Source organism: Prunus avium, chromosome 1 (assembly GCF_965620075.1).
Source record: "Prunus avium chromosome 1, drPruAviu1.hap1.1, whole genome shotgun sequence".
In the NCBI taxonomy this organism is placed as follows: Eukaryota; Viridiplantae; Streptophyta; class Magnoliopsida; order Rosales; family Rosaceae; genus Prunus; species Prunus avium.
The window spans coordinates 8,823,217-8,841,900 of NC_142284.1; the positions used below are offsets into that span (position 1 = coordinate 8,823,217).

General features: G+C 38.7%; 2 protein-coding genes across 2 annotated transcripts; one reads left to right on the plus strand and one right to left on the minus strand.

Moving 5' to 3' along the window:
- The first annotated feature begins 11,301 nt into the window (after positions 1-11,301).
- On the plus strand, positions 11,302-12,828 carry LOC110763602 (uncharacterized). Its single transcript, XM_021966426.2, has 4 exons — positions 11,302-11,583; positions 11,695-11,792; positions 11,956-12,076; positions 12,243-12,828. Exons 1-3 carry the CDS (start codon positions 11,337-11,339, stop codon positions 11,998-12,000), a joined length of 390 nt encoding a protein of 129 aa, XP_021822118.1. The 5' UTR covers positions 11,302-11,336; the 3' UTR covers positions 12,001-12,076; positions 12,243-12,828.
- On the minus strand, positions 12,476-18,470 carry LOC110763528 (ABC transporter B family member 11-like). Its single transcript, XM_021966330.2, has 12 exons — positions 17,616-18,470; positions 17,436-17,490; positions 17,174-17,349; positions 16,870-17,091; positions 16,537-16,775; positions 15,833-16,358; positions 15,319-15,592; positions 14,340-15,226; positions 13,949-14,215; positions 13,531-13,794; positions 13,131-13,424; positions 12,476-12,961 (listed from the first exon to the last, which is right to left on the minus strand). Exons 1-12 carry the CDS (start codon positions 17,931-17,933, stop codon positions 12,602-12,604), a joined length of 3,882 nt encoding a protein of 1,293 aa, XP_021822022.2. The 5' UTR covers positions 17,934-18,470; the 3' UTR covers positions 12,476-12,601.
- Positions 18,471-18,684: the final 214 nt, after the last annotated feature.

Genomic DNA, 18,684 nt, shown 5'->3' on the forward strand with positions numbered 1-18,684 from the left:
TAATGACTCTCTCAGTTTGCACATTGTATTGGAAGTGGATGCCACAGGAATCCCTGGTGGTGGATCCATATACACTTCTTCCTGTAAATCTCCATGAAAAAATGCATTATTTATATCATACTGCAGTAGTGGCCAATCCAGATTTGTAGCTAAACAAAGAAGAACACGAATAGTGTTGATCTTGGCAACAGGTGCAAAGGTCTCCTGGTAGTTGATCCCATAAGTTTGTGTATATCCCTTAGCCATTAATCTGGCTTTGTATCGATCTATGGAGCCATCAGCTTTGTATTTAACGGTGAATATCCAGCAATATCCAACTGGTTTCTTCCTTTTTGGCAGAGGCACCATTTCCCAAGTGGAATTCTTATTTAGAGCTTCCATTTCAATTGTCATAGCTTCTACCCATCTGGGATCTGTCACAGCATCCTTTCACTTACTTGGAACACGTACAGTAGATAATTGATTGACAAAAGATGCATATGACTTTGACAATCTATGAGTAGACACATGATTATTAATAGGATATTTTGATTTGGCATTAAGGTCGGGACAATATTGAAGTTTAGGTTTTCCCCTAGTGAATCTAGGTGGAAGTGTATATGGTACAATACTAGGTTGTTCAGAGACTACCTTGAGAGCTTCTTCATCACAAGACAATTGAGAAGATGGCAGGGCAGGAGGGGTTGTATTTTGCAGTTGCTCTTGAGAGTCATCATGAGTCACTTCTGGCATCAAATCCTCATCGTGGTCTTCTCTGTTTGAAGATGACCGGTTGTTGCGTAGATACAGCTTCACCAAAATGGATTCAGTTGCATCTTCAACTTGTGATACTCGCAAGTGCACGAGCCGTTTGGTAGTATAGCATATGTAAGTGCGAGGTCGATCCCACGAGGATTGGTGATTGAATGATTCAATTCATTTTCCCTACACAAAATAGAAATGAAAAAGAAGGGAAATAAATAAAACAAGGAAGAAAGAAAATAACTAACTCAAGCAGATAAGTTCCCAAGTTCAATTAGATTAACGGATTGATTCTAGCTAATGTATGATTAAGCCATGGTGTGTGGTCATAACCTTGTGTTCCTAATTCCCTAATTTGATCATTTGTTGTCTAACCTAAAATTAAGCATTAGGAACCCATTAAGCATAGAAGAACAATTTAAACAACCAAGCATGTATCTAATCCCTGTTGTCGAATGTCCATACATACTCTTCCTATTCATAGTTCAATTCGAATTAAAGTATGGTGTCTACTCTTAATTCAAACCAAGATAGCTAACATGCAAGCCTAAATGGTGATCAATCATTCAAACTAGCATATTAACTTATAAGCATAATGAATAAGAACAAAAATCATAATTGAAACTTGGAAACTAATCAAACTTGAAACTAAAGAAAAGAATTTACATAACAATGAAAATTAAAGTAGAACTTGGAAAGACTTAAAGGAAAATTTCAGCACAAAGATCTCATTATAACAATTGAAAACTAGAAAGAGAAACTAAGAGAATTTGAGGGAGAGAAGGGAAGGGAGCTCTAGAGAAGTGTTTGAGAGCTCCCCCCCTTGGGGTGTGTTTACAAGCTTGGGAAACCTCACTATATATAGGCCTAAGGAAGCTGAAAATCTGAATTAAGTATGGCTAATGCATACAACACTTGTTTTATAAAATCTGAAATGGTTGATGCACTTCACTAATGCATACAACACTTGCATTATAAAATCTGAAATGGTTGATGCACTTCACTAATAAATCCCACCAGCAGCCCTAGCTCATCTTCATGTTACCATGACCAAGCTTCCAACCAGAAATAATAGCTCATCCTGAGGTCAACATGACCAGCAACTTCAAGGGCTTACGAATTGGGCTTCCCTTAAGAAAATTAAGACTTTAAGCACTCAAACTTGAAGTTCAGAATGTCTTCTTTCCAGCCATATATCATTTGGGCCAATCCAAGGTCAGAGGAGGAAGTTAATGCCAAAACAAATTGCTAACTCATTTTGCGAGCTGGTAAAATCCATCCTGAGCATGGCTCTGTGTTTGCTAGGTAACAGACTCCACAATTATCGAATGGGGCTGAATTTCGGATATGTTCTAGTATACACCCATTGGAACAACTTTCATGAAGAATGTGACCTCATCCGAGCTATGTAGGTTGCTAAAACAAAGCTTGCAATATGACCTACGAAACTGGGTTGGCAGGGGACTGTAGCCAAAATTGAGTTTGTCTTTAAGCTCTTCATCCATTCATCCAAATTAGGCCCTAACATGCATGGATTGCATCATTTACTATCCAAAGCCATCATTATTACCTAAAGCTCAATGAACTGAAAGATAAACACAAAAAGGATTAAAAGCACAAGTTTAACTCAAAAACATAACCAAATCATAAGCTAGAAGGGTACAAAATGATATACAATTATGAACCAATCAAATACCCACAAACCTAGATTTTGCTAGTCCTCGAGCAAAACAACACAAAACAAAGTTAAAAACAAAACAAGAAGTTAACTAGACCACTTTCGTAGGTAACTCGATTGCATTGAGCGAATGCAACAAGCCTTTAAACCTCTAGGCATCCCTAGTAGGAGGAGTTGTGTCTCCTGAGGGTTTAACAGTTACGATACCCACAAACGTTTTTCTAACTCTACAAAACAAAATGGTTAGAAAACTTATTAGATTTGTTAGTTCTTAAGCAAAACCAAAACCAAAAACAAACATAAAAATAAAAACAAAACACAAAACACAAAAAACAAAAAAAATCAAAATCAAAATAAAAACTCAAAACAATCTTTCCGAACATTTTGTGAAGAGAAATGACTCATGCACATGACTTAAACGTTTTGACAATAAAAGCTCAATTTTAGACATTATTCACAAAGCGGCAAAGTTCAAAACATAATATGCTCAAAGTGTAGTAGTGTGATAGCCAAATGCAACAAATTCCCCAATCTTAGTTTCCACACAATTTCAAAAATCATACCAAGCACAAATGCAACTTCAAATCTCACCAAAGTTGTCCTCTCACAAATGAATCACTCAGAAGAGGGCTACAATGCAACACTCAGTTATAGACATGGGATTAGAGTTAAATCATAAGGTACTTAACTCAAAAATAGGAAGATGAAGAACTTGCATTAATATGATCTCAAGAAGGAGGACAAACACTTAAAAGTAGAAAAATGAATGCAATTCAACCACATGACATTTAAGATCAATTTAGGTCTTTATTATAGGTTGTAATGGGGCCAAGGGTGTAAGGTGAGTAAGAAATGAAGGGTATGGATAAAACGAAGTCCAAGAAACTCAAAATATAAGAGCATAAAACAATTGTTTACAAGACTTCGAATCATCACGATTAGATTTGTTCTTTTACACGATCAAAACTCCTTATACCTTCATTTACAATTATTCATACTCCTTTCCTTGAATTGAACAAACACCAATTTATTTAGAAGGCCCAAAAATGAAACCCAAAAATGAAATTTCATTCAACCACCACTTAATCACAATTTTTCTCTTTTCTTTTCTTTTCTTTCACCAATTGAGTGAATTTTTTTTTTCTTTATGTAATATCCCTTCCCAAACTTAGCATGAAAAACACATCCGAATTAGAGCTCATGAGTTCCTTAGAAAGGTAAATTCTTGTTTTTCGGGCTAAGGCGAGGAAATATAATTGGTAAAATGAAAGAAAAGGTTTACAAGTAGGCTCAAAATGGTTAACAATGGAAAATCATGCCTAAGCATGCATAAGGTTAGCTTGAAAGGCACAAACGATCCAAAGAGGGCCTTAATATCACTTCTTAAATGTCATGAAATCAAATTGCATAAGAATGAATGACTTTTAAGTGTTCAACCAAATCAATGAATAATGAGATCAAACAACAACTTTGATGACAAGAAAATAAGAGTATGTGTATAACACTCATGAAATGAAGCACAAGGCTCAAAAGCTCACATTATATGGTTATATAAGTCTAATTTATGCTTGATACAATTCTTTGGGTCATGCAAATCCTTTAATTGGAAAATTATGAAACAAATGGCAAGTGCAAAGAAGGTTTCGAACATATCATGCTAGAACGATGCCAAATTAATTAATTAATTAATTATTATTTTTTACAATAAAAATTTACAAGGAAAAAAATAAATAATAAATAAAATTCAATTTTTTATTTAAGTCATGCAACATTTATCACAATCTCATCAAATGTGTTCGGAAAGTGACTAAACAAGATTTAAAACAAGAAAGAAATTTAATTTTTTGTTTTTTTTTGTTTTTAAGAAAAACCAAGTTTACTTGCTAAACTCCAATACCCCCAAACCTAGAAATGAGCATTGTCCTCAATGTTTAAAAATTAGCCACAAACAATGTCATAACAACAAATGAAAGGTATTAAAGCAAATAAAAAAAATCACAAAATCACAAAAGAAAACAAAAACAAAATAATTATAAAATAAAAATTACAACACAAACAAAAAAAACAAAAAAAATTGAAACAGTAAACCCTAATCACACAATTCTGAAACCCAAAAATTTTTTGAAGCCCAAAGCCCACAATTTCGAAACACAAACCACGATGAATTTAACCCACTTTGAAACCCAAACTAAAGTGAAACCCGACCCACAATTTGTTTTCATTTCCGGCTTTTTATTATTATTTAGTTTTGTAAAAACAAACTATCGAACCGTGATTAGCAACACAAATAGCGGGATTTTAACATGGGTCATGTCTCGGTTCAGTGTAAGGGACCAACAGACAGGGCGAGACACGTGTCGACGCATAGAGGCGCCGCAGACTCCACAAGCAAAAATTACGGGCTCATGGAAAGGCGCGAAGACTTTACTGAACGCGTTCGTTCAGAAAAGACACGTCGTGATAAATGAGTTGGGTATGGTTGGAAGGCGAGAAGGTTGTGGGACTTAAGGAATGCTGGAGATTCAGAAAATGCTCAGATGCTGCAATGGCTAGGGTTTGTCAAAGACTAAGTCTATAAGAAAGGGTGAAAAAAAAACGCAAACTCAGAAACACACAAAAGAGAAAAGAAAGAAAAGAGAGTGAGAAATCAAATGGCCTCTAACTACCCATTTTCGTTGGATCTCAACCTAGCTCCACCGACTCAGACACGAGGCCAAGCAGCGGCACCAGTATGGATGCCCTACTTTGCTTCCGCACGGGGGCCTGTGACAGTAACTGACTCAATACTCCTGGACAACGATGTTGCCATTGGAGTGGCTAGAAATTTAGTGACTCCTAAAGATATACGTGTTCTGGGGACAAGGGATGACAACCGGGTCGTGAGCGATGCCCTGGCACTGAGCGTGCAGAGTACAGCAACAGTCGCAAGTTTGGGTCATCGCCTACTTGCGAAGTCCCATGAGGTAGAGGTGCTGAAAGGTCAGTTGGCGGCGGAGCGAAGTATGGTTGAGGAGTGTCAGACTGCTATAAAAAGCTTGAAAAGGGAGAGGTCAAGGATAGTGGAGGTGAATCGACACCAGCTAGAAGTATTGCGGGACGAGAATAGAAACCTATCAAAGATGGTAGAGTTGTACTCTCGCGACATGCGAAAACAGCTGGAAGACCTAGACAGACCGGGTAAACGCAAACAAGCAGATCGCGAGAGTAGTTACGCTCAAGCTAAGATTGCGATCTTTGGGAGCTCAAGTGATGAGCCCCAAGAAGCTGTGCGTGAAGCCCCGGAAGAGGACAGCCAGAGGGCCAAACTCAAAGCTCCAATGGTCGAGACACCAAGCACCGAGAAGAAATGATTTCCTACTGCATTATTGTTGTTTTTATTTTATTTTGTTGTTTTTGTATTTTCGTTATTTTGTTTCGGAAATAAAAGAGTAAGGTTGCAGAAGGAAAAAGAAAACGGAAAAGAAAGCACACTTTCCAAACTTAAATCAAACGAAGACGACAAACGGAAATGGAAGCACAGTTCCCTAACTAAAATAAAATAAAGATGATAGCCGAAAGGGAAAGGCAAAAACACAAAGCTCTAGAAAATGAAAGTAACTGGCAAAACAATAAAACACCAGAAAACACTGAAAAAAGAAAAGTAAAGTGAAAGTAAAGGTGCTCCCCCTTGAAGCGATTAGGTCGAGCATGCCCGGGAAATCCGAAATGGTGTTGGCACCTTCATCAGCATATGTCTATTTAAAGCACGCCTCTACAAGCGGATGATACCCAGCATTTCTTCCTGCAACTCAAGGAAAAACATCAAAAAATCCAGAAACAGAAAAAAAAATGGCATCCTCATGCACTCACCTTGATGATCTCAACCTTGAGCTCTCACTTGCACCACCAAATGCCCAGACAAGGGCTCCTCCAACTCCTGTCTTCCCAAACTCCACATATCATCACGGCACGGCCTCAAACTTTACTGAGGCAATACCGAACTTTGTTGAGGCAAGGCCGAACAGAGAAGTGCTGCTGGGTGGCATGATTGGCAGTATACTCACACCGGCAGATCATCTGCATGTGGCACAGCGGTCGGATAAGGTGGCAGTGGAGGAGTCCCACACTTTATCTGTGCTCCATGCGGTCTCGGCTACCAATTTGGGCATGCGATTACTGGCGAGGACACGTGAGTGTGCCGTGCTGAGCGAGGAAGTGGCTTCCTTGAAGGCTATGGTTGCAGACTTGCAGAAGCGGCTTTACTGTGCCAATCAGCATGTGGAAGCACTGCAGAGAAAAAATGAGGACCATGTGGAGCTGCTGCAGATTCTACAAGTGCGAGAAAATAGAGGCAAGCCATGATGATGATGGAGATGAAGAAGATGATGAAGAAGATGATGATGATGATGTTTTTTATTTTTATTGTTTTTGTTTTTATTTTTGTTTTTGTTTTTTTTTAATTTTTTTTTATGCAATGTTTGAAATAAAAATGTATTTTAACACTCAGAAATAAACTAACTAACCATACCACGTAAATAAATAAATAAACTAACATAACAACACAAAAACAGAAACAAAACAAAAACAAAGACTCAACAGAAAAGAAAATAAAAAAAAACTTAATTTAAAAACACTCAATATACAAGCAACTCACGGATGACCAGTTAAGGGCCTCAGAAAACACAGCCAGGGGATCCGGGAAGGTTGGAGGGGTCACAATGGTCCCGCTTAAAACCCAAACTTCTTAGACACCGAAGGTGTCGCCTAAAGAACTCCTAGACACTGTATTAACGGAAGTGCTCACTGGGGTTACCATAAGTCGGCTCATATGAAAAATCTTTTTTTTTTAATTTTAAAATTTTTAAGATAAGAAATAAAAACAAATTAAGATAAAATGAAACAACAAACCATAAACAAAAATGAACTAAGTACTGTAAACAAATTCAAACAAACAACATAAATTATTGTACTAAAAGAAACAAACCAAGAAACCAAAGAAAGAGAAAAAAAAAACAAACAGCACTTTCTATCACCCGTTTATCACCATTTGGACAGATTCGTTTCTATGTTTTTCAGCTTCGACCCCTGTTCAGTTTTTAGGTTATAACTTTCCAACCGTAAGTCCAAATTTCACGTTCTTTATATGGTTGGATTCAGCACAGAAAAACAAAGAATTTAACGCGGACCAAAAGGTAAAAACAATGACGGAAATAAACATAATTCAAAGAAGAGAAAGGATTGAAATGCTCCCCCTTGAAGCGATTAGGTCGAATGTGATGCACTTGGAGGTCGCGACTTCTCCCATTGCTCTACACTTCCCATTCTTATGATTGAGGTTGCCATCTCTCTCCATTTTTATTAAGCTATCATAAATTGCTAAAACAAACACACAAACTTGAAATGGAATTAAAAGGATTAGGAAATAAAAACTAAAATGAAAAGGAAAATCAACACACATCCAATTCCATGCTTCAAAGCAACAAGCACCAATGGGTTGTGTAAGCTGGGACTTAAACCCAGTTCTCTTGCTTGTTGGGCAATTGTCCTTTTCTGTTGGACTACAAACACAACTTGTCCATTAACGTCATTAACTTTAAAACTTGAAATTGTCTAGAAAAACATGAAAATGAAAAATAAAAATAAAACAAGTAGGGAAAAGAAATATAACCAAACTATGTTGCCAATCCCCGGCAACGGCGCCAAAAACTTGTTGCGTAGATACAGCTTCACCAAAATGGATTCAGTTGCATCTTCAACTTGTGATACTCGCAAGTGCACGAGCCGTTTGGTAGTATAGCATATGTAAGTGCGAGGTCGATCCCACGAGGATTGGTGATTGAATGATTCAATTCATTTTCCCTACACAAAATAGAAATGAAAAAAGAAGGGAAATAAATAAAACAAGGAAGAAAGAAAATAACTAACTCAAGCAGATAAGTTCCCAAGTTCAATTAGATTAACGGATTGATTCTAGCTAATGTATGATTAAGCCATGGTGTGTGGTCATAACCTTGTGTTCCTAATTCCCTAATTTGATCATTTGTTGTCTAACCTAAAATTAAGCATTAGGAACCCATTAAGCATAGAAGAACAATTTAAACAACCAAGCATGTATCTAATCCCTGTTGTCGAATGTCCATACATACTCTTCCTATTCATAGTTCAATTCGAATTAAAGTATGGTGTCTACTCTTAATTCAAACCAAGATAGCTAACATGCAAGCCTAAATGGTGATCAATCATTCAAACTAGCATTTTAACTTATAAGCATAATGAATAAGAACAAAAATCATAATTGAAACTTGGAAACTAATCAAACTTGAAACTAAAGAAAAGAATTTACATAACAATGAAAATTAAAGTAGAACTTGGAAAGACTTAAAGGAAAATTTCAGCACAAAGATCTCATTATAACAATTGAAAACTAGAAAGAGAAACTAAGAGAATTTGAGGGAGAGAAGGGAAGGGAGCTCTAGAGAAGTGTTTGAGAGCTCCCCCCCTTGGGGTGTGTTTACAAGCTTGGGAAACCTCACTATATATAGGCCTAAGGAAGCTGAAAATCTGAATTAAGTATGGCTAATGCATACAACACTTGTTTTATAAAATCTGAAATGGTTGATGCACTTCACTAATGCATACAACACTTGCATTATAAAATCTGAAATGGTTGATGCACTTCACTAATAAATCCCACCAGCAGCCCTAGCTCATCTTCATGTTACCATGACCAAGCTTCCAACCAGAAATAATAGCTCATCCTGAGGTCAACATGACCAGCAACTTCAAGGGCTTACGAATTGGGCTTCCCTTAAGCAAATTAAGACTTTAAGCACTCAAACTTGAAGTTCAGAATGTCTTCTTTCCAGCCATATATCATTTGGGCCAATCCAAGGTCAGAGGAGGAAGTTAATGCCAAAACAAATTGCTAACTCATTTTGCGAGCTGGTAAAATCCATCCTGAGCATGGCTCTGTGTTTGCTAGGTAACAGACTCCACAATTATCGAATGGGGCTGAATTTCGGATATGTTCTAGTATACACCCATTGGAACAACTTTCATGAAGAATGTGACCTCATCCGAGCTATGTAGGTTGCTGAAACAAAGCTTGCAATATGACCTACGAAACTGGGCTGGCAGGGGACTGTAGCCAAAATTGAGTTTGTCTTTAAGCTCTTCATCCATTCATCCAAATTAGGCCCTAACATGCATGGATTGCATCATTTACTATCCAAAGCCATCATTATTACCTAAAGCTCAATGAACTGAAAGATAAACACAAAAAGGATTAAAAGCACAAGTTTAACTCAAAAACATAACCAAATCATAAGCTAGAAGGGTACAAAATGATATACAATTATGAACCGATCACCGGTCGACAGGAACATGTTGATAGATTGACTACCATAATTCTTCCTTGTCTTCTTCAAAGCACGAGTTCTTCTCTTCACTCCCCCTCTTCCCCTGAAAAGAAGGGCTCGTATGAGCCACAAAGTAGGATAAGTTTTCATGGAAGGTGACATCCATAGTGACCAAAGGCTTCTGGGTAGGGGGGTGGTAACATTTGTATCCTTTTTTATTTGAGCCATAACCAACAAACACACAACGGAAGGCACAAGGATCCAACTTACTCCGCTAATGAGAAGGAACATAAGCATATACAACACAACCAAACACGCGATGAGGTATCTTAAGAACAGTAGGAAGAGAGATGTAATGAGCCAAGGTGTTTAGTGGAGTCCGAAAGCCTAGAACACTACTAGGCACTCAATTAATCACATAGACTGCAAATAGGACAACATGACCCCATAAATAGTGAGGAATTGATTTATCAAGCATGAAGGCACGGGTAACCTCAAGCAATTGTCGATTCTTTCGTTTCGCGACACCATTTTGTTTTGGAGTGAAAGGGGTGGAAGTTTGGTGAATGATGTCGTGATCCCTAAAGAATTGAGCTAAGACATTGTTCACATATTCCCCACGATATCGAATCAAAAAACCTTGATGGATGCCTAAAACTGAGTGGTGATCATAGCATGAAATTCACGGATAGTAGAGGTAACATCACTTTTATGGGTGAGCAAGTATACCCACGTCATGCGGGTGCAGTCGTCAATGAAGGTAACAAACCATCTCTTTCCATTGGAAGATACTATAGCAAGGCCCCAAACATCAAAATGAATTAAGTCAAATGGTTGGGTAGCTTGATGGGTACTTGACGAATGAGTACGATGACTTTTAGCCAGGACACATGTTTCACACTTGAATGTAGAATCATCATGATGGCAAAACAACGAGGGAAACAAGGACTTGAGATAACCAAAGGACGGGTGTCCCAAGCGACGATACCAGAGCCAAATTTGTTGGCGGTCAGTTTCACGGGTATTCGGAGTAGAAGAATGAGCCTTGGCGGAACCAGGTGGTGGTGGTGTGGGCAATGCCAATGAGTATAACCCCCCTCTCTGTTTACCATAACCAATCATCTCACGGGTCTGGAGGTTCTAAAATTTTTCAATATTTATAGAAGCAATGCAAGGACAAGGTTAAGTAGACAAGGCAGGAAAAGTAAGGGCAAGTTAAGTAAAGACAAGGAAAGAACAAGGTTATGCAGAGACAACCAAAAACGATTGCTATGATACTATGCTAAACAGTCTAAAGAAAGGTTTCTGGTTTCAAGTTCATTGTATTTCTTTGTATAACTTATAGCAGAATTTATACAAGGAGAAAGCATGTTATTCAAGCTCAATATTAATTACAAGTAGGTAGATGGGAGCTGGTCTTAAGCTCCTAATCCTAGAGATTTGCAGCAGCAGCCTCCCAAAGTCAAGCCAACCTAATTAATGCACCCACCTCATTAATGCAGCCAACCTCATTAATGCTACTAGCTAACACAATAGAGACATTGGGGAATTTCTCGGTGTTCAGAGAGACTTCCTTTTCAATGACGGCCACCAACTATCTCAGAAGTCTAGTTCGAATCCCACCCATGTCTCGTAGCATTCTTAGTAGCAAGAATTTACTATGGAATCATGGAATGAAGTGCCAGTGCAGCAGCAGCAGTAGCAGTAGTGGCATTGATGAGAAGTCAGTGTTTTCACTCACCTCGTCAAGCAAGTACGAAGTTGATTATTTGGGAGAGAAAACCAAAGGGGATTTGAATGTCAAGGTGGAGCATCTTGAGGCCTTTGGTAACTTTCTTCCCTCTCCAATGCTCTATTTCGTTCTTTCAGTTTGAAACTACAACCATATATATATATGTGTGTGTGTAAAGTTTTGTTCTTTTCAATGAACCCATGTAGGAATTGATAGTCAAGCAACTTTAAAAGGTCCAATTGAGGAAGTGGCCAGGGTTGAGGCTGAAGAAGCTGAAGACTTGCTCAGAGACTTGGGTATCCCGGTGCTGTTTTTTAATTCCTTTTCCTGCATACAATTGGTCCTACATATGCATTACCTTATCTCTTATCTTTTTCTTTAATATATGGTTCTCTGGAATCTTGAACCAATGTATATCCCTCTTATCATTTGCTTATGGTATTACCATGTTCAATATTTATGTGCAGACTCCTTTTTCGTCAAGACAATCACCTCGCGGCAATTTTTTGTAGCCGCACATTGAATCTTGGATCAATTAGTGCCATTGGATATGATATGGACTATACCGTGATGCATTATAGTGTGATTGTAAGTGTCATCAGCTTAATATATGTTCTTATTCTCAGCATTAGTTGGCGCGTCAGCTTTGATGCAACATCAAGATCATATAGTTTTGCAATGTGCAAGTGACTAGTGTTGCAACCACAACCATTACTATTCTGGCTATTGTCTGACATGGATTTGTATTTTGCAGGCTTGGGAAGGGAGAGCTTATGATTACTGTATGGAGAATTTGAAGAAAGTGGGTTTCCCTGTTGACGGTCTTGCGTTTGACCCTGACTTGGTAGCATCTATAAGAAAGTTAATCATCCTTTCCCATAGATTATTAGAGGCCTTGTCATAGACAAAGAGAAACTTAGTGAAGGCTGATCGATTTGGTTATGTAAAGAGGGCTATGCATGGCACGAAGATGCTATCTAATCGAGCTGTAAGGTACACTATGAAGCTTTTATTTTTGGTTAGTCTCATAGTTCAAATGCAAAGCAGGCATTCAGTGTGCTGTTAAAACATTAGCAATAAGGCTTCCTATGAAAGTTCCAATTATCAGATTTATTACTCTGGTAATGAGGCACTTGCATGCAATGCTACCAAAGAAACATAAATGCCATCCTTGATACCGATCAAAGCTTCATGCTTTCCTTTCTCTGCAATGACTCCATTTTTCACCACTGCAATTACATCCGCACCCTTTATTGTGGATAACCGATGGGCAACCACAATTGTGGTTCGATCCACCATGATTCGGTCCAATGCATCTTGAACCACTCGTTCCGATTCAGCATCAAGAGCACTTGTTGCTTCATCTAGTAGTAGTATCTTTGGTGCCTTCATTATAGCTCGTGCAATTGCCACCCTTTGTTTCTGTCCACCGGACAATTGAATCCCCCGCTCTCCTACTATTGTATCATAACCCTGCATTGTTTTCCAAACTTAACATGGTTAATCTTCAACGTTCCGAATAAAATTTTGTGAATTTTCATCAACTAGTCCTTCTCATTTATGCAGCACCATGGCAATAGATTATATTATAGTATTTGTGGCCAAAAGAAATTGACAAGCTTGTTAATTTTGTAGTGCCTACCTGTTGTAAACTACTGATGAACTTGTGAGCATTTGCCAACTCTGCAGCAGCTATAATTTCAGCCTCTGTTGCATTCCCTTCCTTTCCATATGCAATGTTGGCTCTGATAGTGTCATTAAACAACACAGGCTCCTGGCTCACCAGTCCCATTTGCTGTCTCAACCACTTGAGCTGTAGCTTTTGGATTTCAAATCCATCTAATGTAATGTCACCTGAATCAGGGTCATAAAATCTCTGCAACAGTGAGACGACTGTCGATTTCCCACTTCCACTTTCTCCAACCAAAGCAACTGTCTGAATAACATAATTCAAATTTGTAAGTCCCAGAAACTTGAATTAGACTACGACGTCCAAATCTTATGCATTGTTTGAAATGAGTAAAAGAACAAAACCAAGTTACCTTGCCATGATGAATGGTCAAGCAAAGATCCTGGAAGATGGGTACATCAGGTCTAGTTGGATACTTGAAACTGACATGGCGAAGTTCAATTTCTCCCTTCACATTTTCTATAGTTGTTCCAGATTCATCACTAGAGTCTATTTTTGATTTCCGGTCAAGAATAGCAAATATGGAAGCAGCAGAGCTCTTTACTTTACCAAGATTAGGGGCTAGGGAACCTGACTGAGACACTCCAAAAGCTGTCATCGCGAGAGCAAAGAAAACCTGCAAACCAGGGAAATGTTAACAAGGGACTGAACGGACCAATGAAGATTTAATTCTCAAGTAACATGTATTTAGTAGAGTTCGGATCCTCTGCTAATGTTTTCTCATCTATTTACTCTCTTGAAGACTAGTAGCGCAAGGCAGAAAAACTTACCCTGAAAACATCAGAGAATGTTGTCTTGCCTGTGGCGACTAGTCGGGCTCCGGCATAAAAACTGCAGGCATACACAGAAAAAAGGAAAAACAACGATAGCCCAAAACCTATCCCGCTGATTAACCCTCGTCTTATCCCTGTCTTAATAGGGCCTTCACATTTCTTCTGGTACAATACAATCACCTTCTCTTCAGCACAAAAGGAAGCAATTGTTCGAATACTCCCAACTGCATCATTGGCTACTTGACTTGCATCCTCGTACATTTTCTGCATTGAAAAAAAGGATTGGCCTTTTATATATTATGTATGTCGTATTGGATGGTGTTTTGACTGCACCAGCTACAAGTTCTATACTATAGACTTTTGTAAAGTTTGGACTTTGGAGAAATACCTTTGCATCTGCACTGAATCCTTTCAAGAACTTGACTTGAACATAACCTGTTAATCCTAATAGAGGCAGCAAAACCAGGATTATAAGAGCAAGTTGCCAATTTGCCACAAAAGCAATACACAAACCAGCAATTGCAGTTGCTGAATTCTCAACCAGCAAACCTAGAGCATCTCCAACCAGCCCACGCAGAGAAGCTGCATCTACAGAAAGCCTTGCACCAATTGCACCACTTGAGTGCTCAGGATCGTCAAACCAACTTACTTCCATGTAAACCGCCTTCTCATAGCACATTGATCGCACTCGTTTTATTAAATTACACCCTGCCACAGCAAAAAAATATTGTCTTGCTGGCGCTGCTATGAAAGCTACCACCCCAAGAACAATGAAGATTAATGCCCAAAACTTCGAATCCTTACGGAGTTGAGGAGGTGGCTCGTAGAAGGTCTTGATTACGCTGGATATCAATATCGCAAAAATAGGCACGATTGCCCCATTGACTGCTGCAGCTATGGTACCAAGTAATAATACTGGGATCTCTGGCTTGTTCAGGTAAGCCAGGCGGCGAAGTGAGACTTCTGGAGGCACTCTTGATGATGCTGAAGCCGGAATATCACTTCCGGCGGATGCTGTTTCAAGAGAATCGACTGCAGTGGGCACACCGTATTTGATTGAGAAGGAATGACGGTTACTATTTCCTCTTCCGGATGATCCCCGGCTTATGGATTGTAAGTTTGAAAATCTTTTACTTGAATGTCTTCGAGAATCCACGCCGCTAAGCCTTTCGTGATCATTTACAGCAGTCTGTTCTGACACGCTGCTCATTTCTTGCAACCTTATAAGCTGGCTATATGCTCCTTCAGGGTCCTTAATTAGCTTAGAATGTGGACCTGCTCAGTTGAAAACAATCAGTATGTGCAATACCCATGGACTAAGAATAAGATGAATTGTAACATTATGTTGAACTATACAAATGCATTACCTTTTTCAACAATTGTTCCTCGATGTATAACAGCAATGGTGTCAGCATTCCTTACTGTGCTCAAGCGGTGGGCTACAATGACAGTAGTCCGGTTGATCATAATTCTGTCCAGTGCCTCCTGCACAATGCTCTCAGATTCTGCATCAAGAGCACTCGTGGCTTCATCTAAAAGTAGAATCCTTGGGTCTTTGAGAATTGCTCTAGCTATTGCAACTCTCTGCTTTTGGCCCCCAGATAGCTGAGTTCCATGCTCACCAACCATTGTGTCTAATTCCTAAATACATAAATCAGAAAACCACAAATAAGAAACAAGGAATTGAATGAGTTGATCAAAATAATCCGAGGTTTTAGAAAATTCATGTGATCTCTCCATATTTCCATCTTTGAATGTAACAAAATGATAAGATCACTGGATGTCTCAATAAGCTTCCATGGTCATGGAAATTAAGAATTCACACAAAAAGTTCAGAGAACAAAATACCAGAACTTCGACGAAAGTTTAATTGAATTTAACCTGAGGCAGTTTGTCTATGAATTTAGCAGCATTGGCAAGCTCAGCAGCAGCCCTTATTTCTTCAGTGGTTGCACCATCCTTCCCATAGGCAATATTATCTTTAATGCTACAAGTAAATAAAACGGGTTCCTGGCTGACAAGGCCTATTTTCTGTCTGATCCATTTCAGCTGGAACTCTTTGAGATTAATACCATCAATAAGAACTTCGCCAGCTAGTGGGTCATAAAATCTCTCAATCAAACCGATTACAGTTGATTTACCACTTCCACTCTCTCCAACCAAAGCAGCAGTTGCACCACTAGGTATTGAGAGAGAAAATCCATCGAATATTTGTTCATCCGGTCTTGCAGGATAACTAAAATAAACATCCCTCAGTTCTATGTCTCCACGGATATCATGTAATTGTTGCCCATTAGTGTCAGAAGCATCAATCTCTGGCTTTCTTTCAATTGTCTCAAACATCTTATAAGCTGCAGCTTGTCCAGCAGCAAATGCACTCAAGCATGGAGATGCCTGCCCAAGAGACCTGAAAATTTATCATAGAAACATTGTTATATCTTGATCTTCTGAAGAATCACATATCAAATTTTGGACTGAAGGGGGTAGGGGGAGTAGTCAGTAGGTCACGTAAAAATGCAAACACTAGTACAATAGTACTAGGATCAACAAATTTGTTCATTAAATTTTATTGAAATGCAACTTACATGGAGCCAGTCAACACAGCGGAAACTACATTAATGACTTCCCCTCCTGTATATCCTTTTTCAAGTATCATCTTTCCTCCAAACCATATAGCCAGAGCATAACTACACATCATAATCAGCATAGCCGAACCAATTCCGAACCCAGATGCCAAACCCTCTTGCACACCAGAGTTGTAAGCTTTAATTAAGGAGTTGTTGTAATTAGTTATAGCTTGCTTTTCTCCTGTAAACGATGCAACCTGAATTCGGAACACCAATCAGTTTTAGTTCTACACTAAAAAAATAGAAATAATAAATTTTTGTTTTAAAGATCTTAAAGACAAGTAGGCCTACTGTTCTGATTGAACCAATTGTCTGCTCTACCACAGTTGCTGCCACTGAATAAGCAGTTTGTCTACTGGATGCCGTCTTTGATATAAGGATGCCCATGACGGCCCCAGAGAGGACAAGAAGGGGGATAGAAGATAGCATGACAAGGGTGAGAAGCCATCCCTTAACAAATGCTATAACAAAGCCTCCTACGAATGTTGCAATTAACTGGATAAATTTTCCTACCTGCAATAAGAAAATGAAAGAATAAGAGGTTACTGGAGCAAATAGCAACAGCTTAAGGCTTTTGTGTGTGGCATGTAAATACCTTCTCGCCCATGGCCTCTTGAATCAGCACAGTATCACCTGACATCCTCCCAACAATTTCCCCAGTGTTAATTTCTTTATCAAAAAAGCCAACATCTTGCCTCAATATTGTTTTCAAGTATAAACTTCTTATTCGAGCAGCCTGTCTCTCTCCCGTGACCATCCAGCAAGACATCTCTGGCATAGAGAAAAAGCTACTAATCTCAGTTTCCAAAAAGCCAAATTATTTTTTGGTTCACCAGCACGCAGTTCAGTGTACTTACGTAGAAATGCAGCTGCAGCAGCTCCCACCGCCAAGTAGACAAACTTTAGAGCCACCTGAGAATATTGAATTGGCCAAATTATATCTAATTAAGCCTTGTTCATTACAATTTCAACTAAGTTCAGTTGTCACGGTTCTGATAGAATTGGATAGAACAATATTATAGTCACATAGTATTTACCTTGGAAACTGCATCAACGACTTCCTTATTATTCCTGGTTTGTCCAAAGGAATTAATCACATCTCCAAAGATTATGGTCATTAGAGGGAAAGAGGCCCCATTTCCAATAGCACTGACTGTACCCACAGACATTAGCAGGTAATCCAAGGAATCAGCAAAGGAGAAAAGCTTGTAATATGGTACTGTTTTGGTGCCATCCTCCTTGCTCTTGCTAGTACCTTGTGGGGTGTTTTGAGAGTCCACTGCTGAGTGGCCGTTTGATGCTGTCGTGCCCTGCTCCTTGATTACATTTCCATCCGCAGGATTTTCCTCAGCCATGTTTTTCGAAGCAATAGTAAATTAGTAAAGTTTTCTATATTTTACAACAAGCACCTCAGTGAAGTAAGTTGCAACTAAATTTTGACAGTAAGCAACTCAAACTTGGATGATGAGATCAGAGCTGCAGCAGAACATTTATGGATTGAATTAGAAACCAGGCACATTTTTTTGTTAGTTTTTCGGGAACAAAATTGACTACATAAACCAAGGAACGTGTGCCAACTTAATCTAATTGACTACATTTTGATAACGGACAGGAAATAAACAACAGAACAAGTAATAACTGCAGCAACTGTGAGAAGGGTTCGTTGCAATAAAATAAAAAAATATCAAAACCAAACCTAAACTTAAGAAGCCTCACACAGCAGGCATGCAAAATGCAGGCAGTGAGAAATAACGGGGAAGGTATAAACTTTACAACCTCAGCAAACGATGCAAAATTCTATCCTCTACGACCACAAACACAATTCAAAACTACAATGAAACGAGGAATCAAACGAAGGAGAAAAGAGAAAGAAACCTAGTGGCCGGAAAGCTAATGCATGTTCTAAAGGTGAGAAATTTAAAGACAAGAGACATAAAATAAGGAATAAGACAAGCACGGTAGCAAAACAAAAACTATGGCATGGAATATGAAATGAGGTGTTTGTCTATTATTGGGGAGAACAATTTCAACCAATGCAATAGGGTTGTGCAGGATCCATACCAATCCGCTAAAACTGACCAATCCAATTCAATCCAATTTTCATTT

Coding starts and splice junctions, on each gene's coding strand:
- LOC110763602 (XM_021966426.2), top strand. CDS start 11,337: ATGACGGCCACCAACTATCTCAGAAGTCTAGTTCGAATCCCACCCATG. Junction 11,584..11,694: donor GGAGCATCTTGAGGCCTTTG/GTAACTTTCTTC, acceptor GAACCCATGTAG/GAATTGATAGTCAAGCAACT. Junction 11,793..11,955: donor TCAGAGACTTGGGTATCCCG/GTGCTGTTTTTT, acceptor ATTTATGTGCAG/ACTCCTTTTTCGTCAAGACA.
- LOC110763528 (XM_021966330.2), bottom strand. CDS start 17,933: ATGGCTGAGGAAAATCCTGCGGATGGAAATGTAATCAAGGAGCAGGGC. Junction 15,593..15,832: donor TCATAGACAAACTGCCTCAG/GTTAAATTCAAT, acceptor TTATGTATTTAG/GAATTAGACACAATGGTTGG. Junction 13,425..13,530: donor TGACCATTCATCATGGCAAG/GTAACTTGGTTT, acceptor TATGTTATTCAG/ACAGTTGCTTTGGTTGGAGA.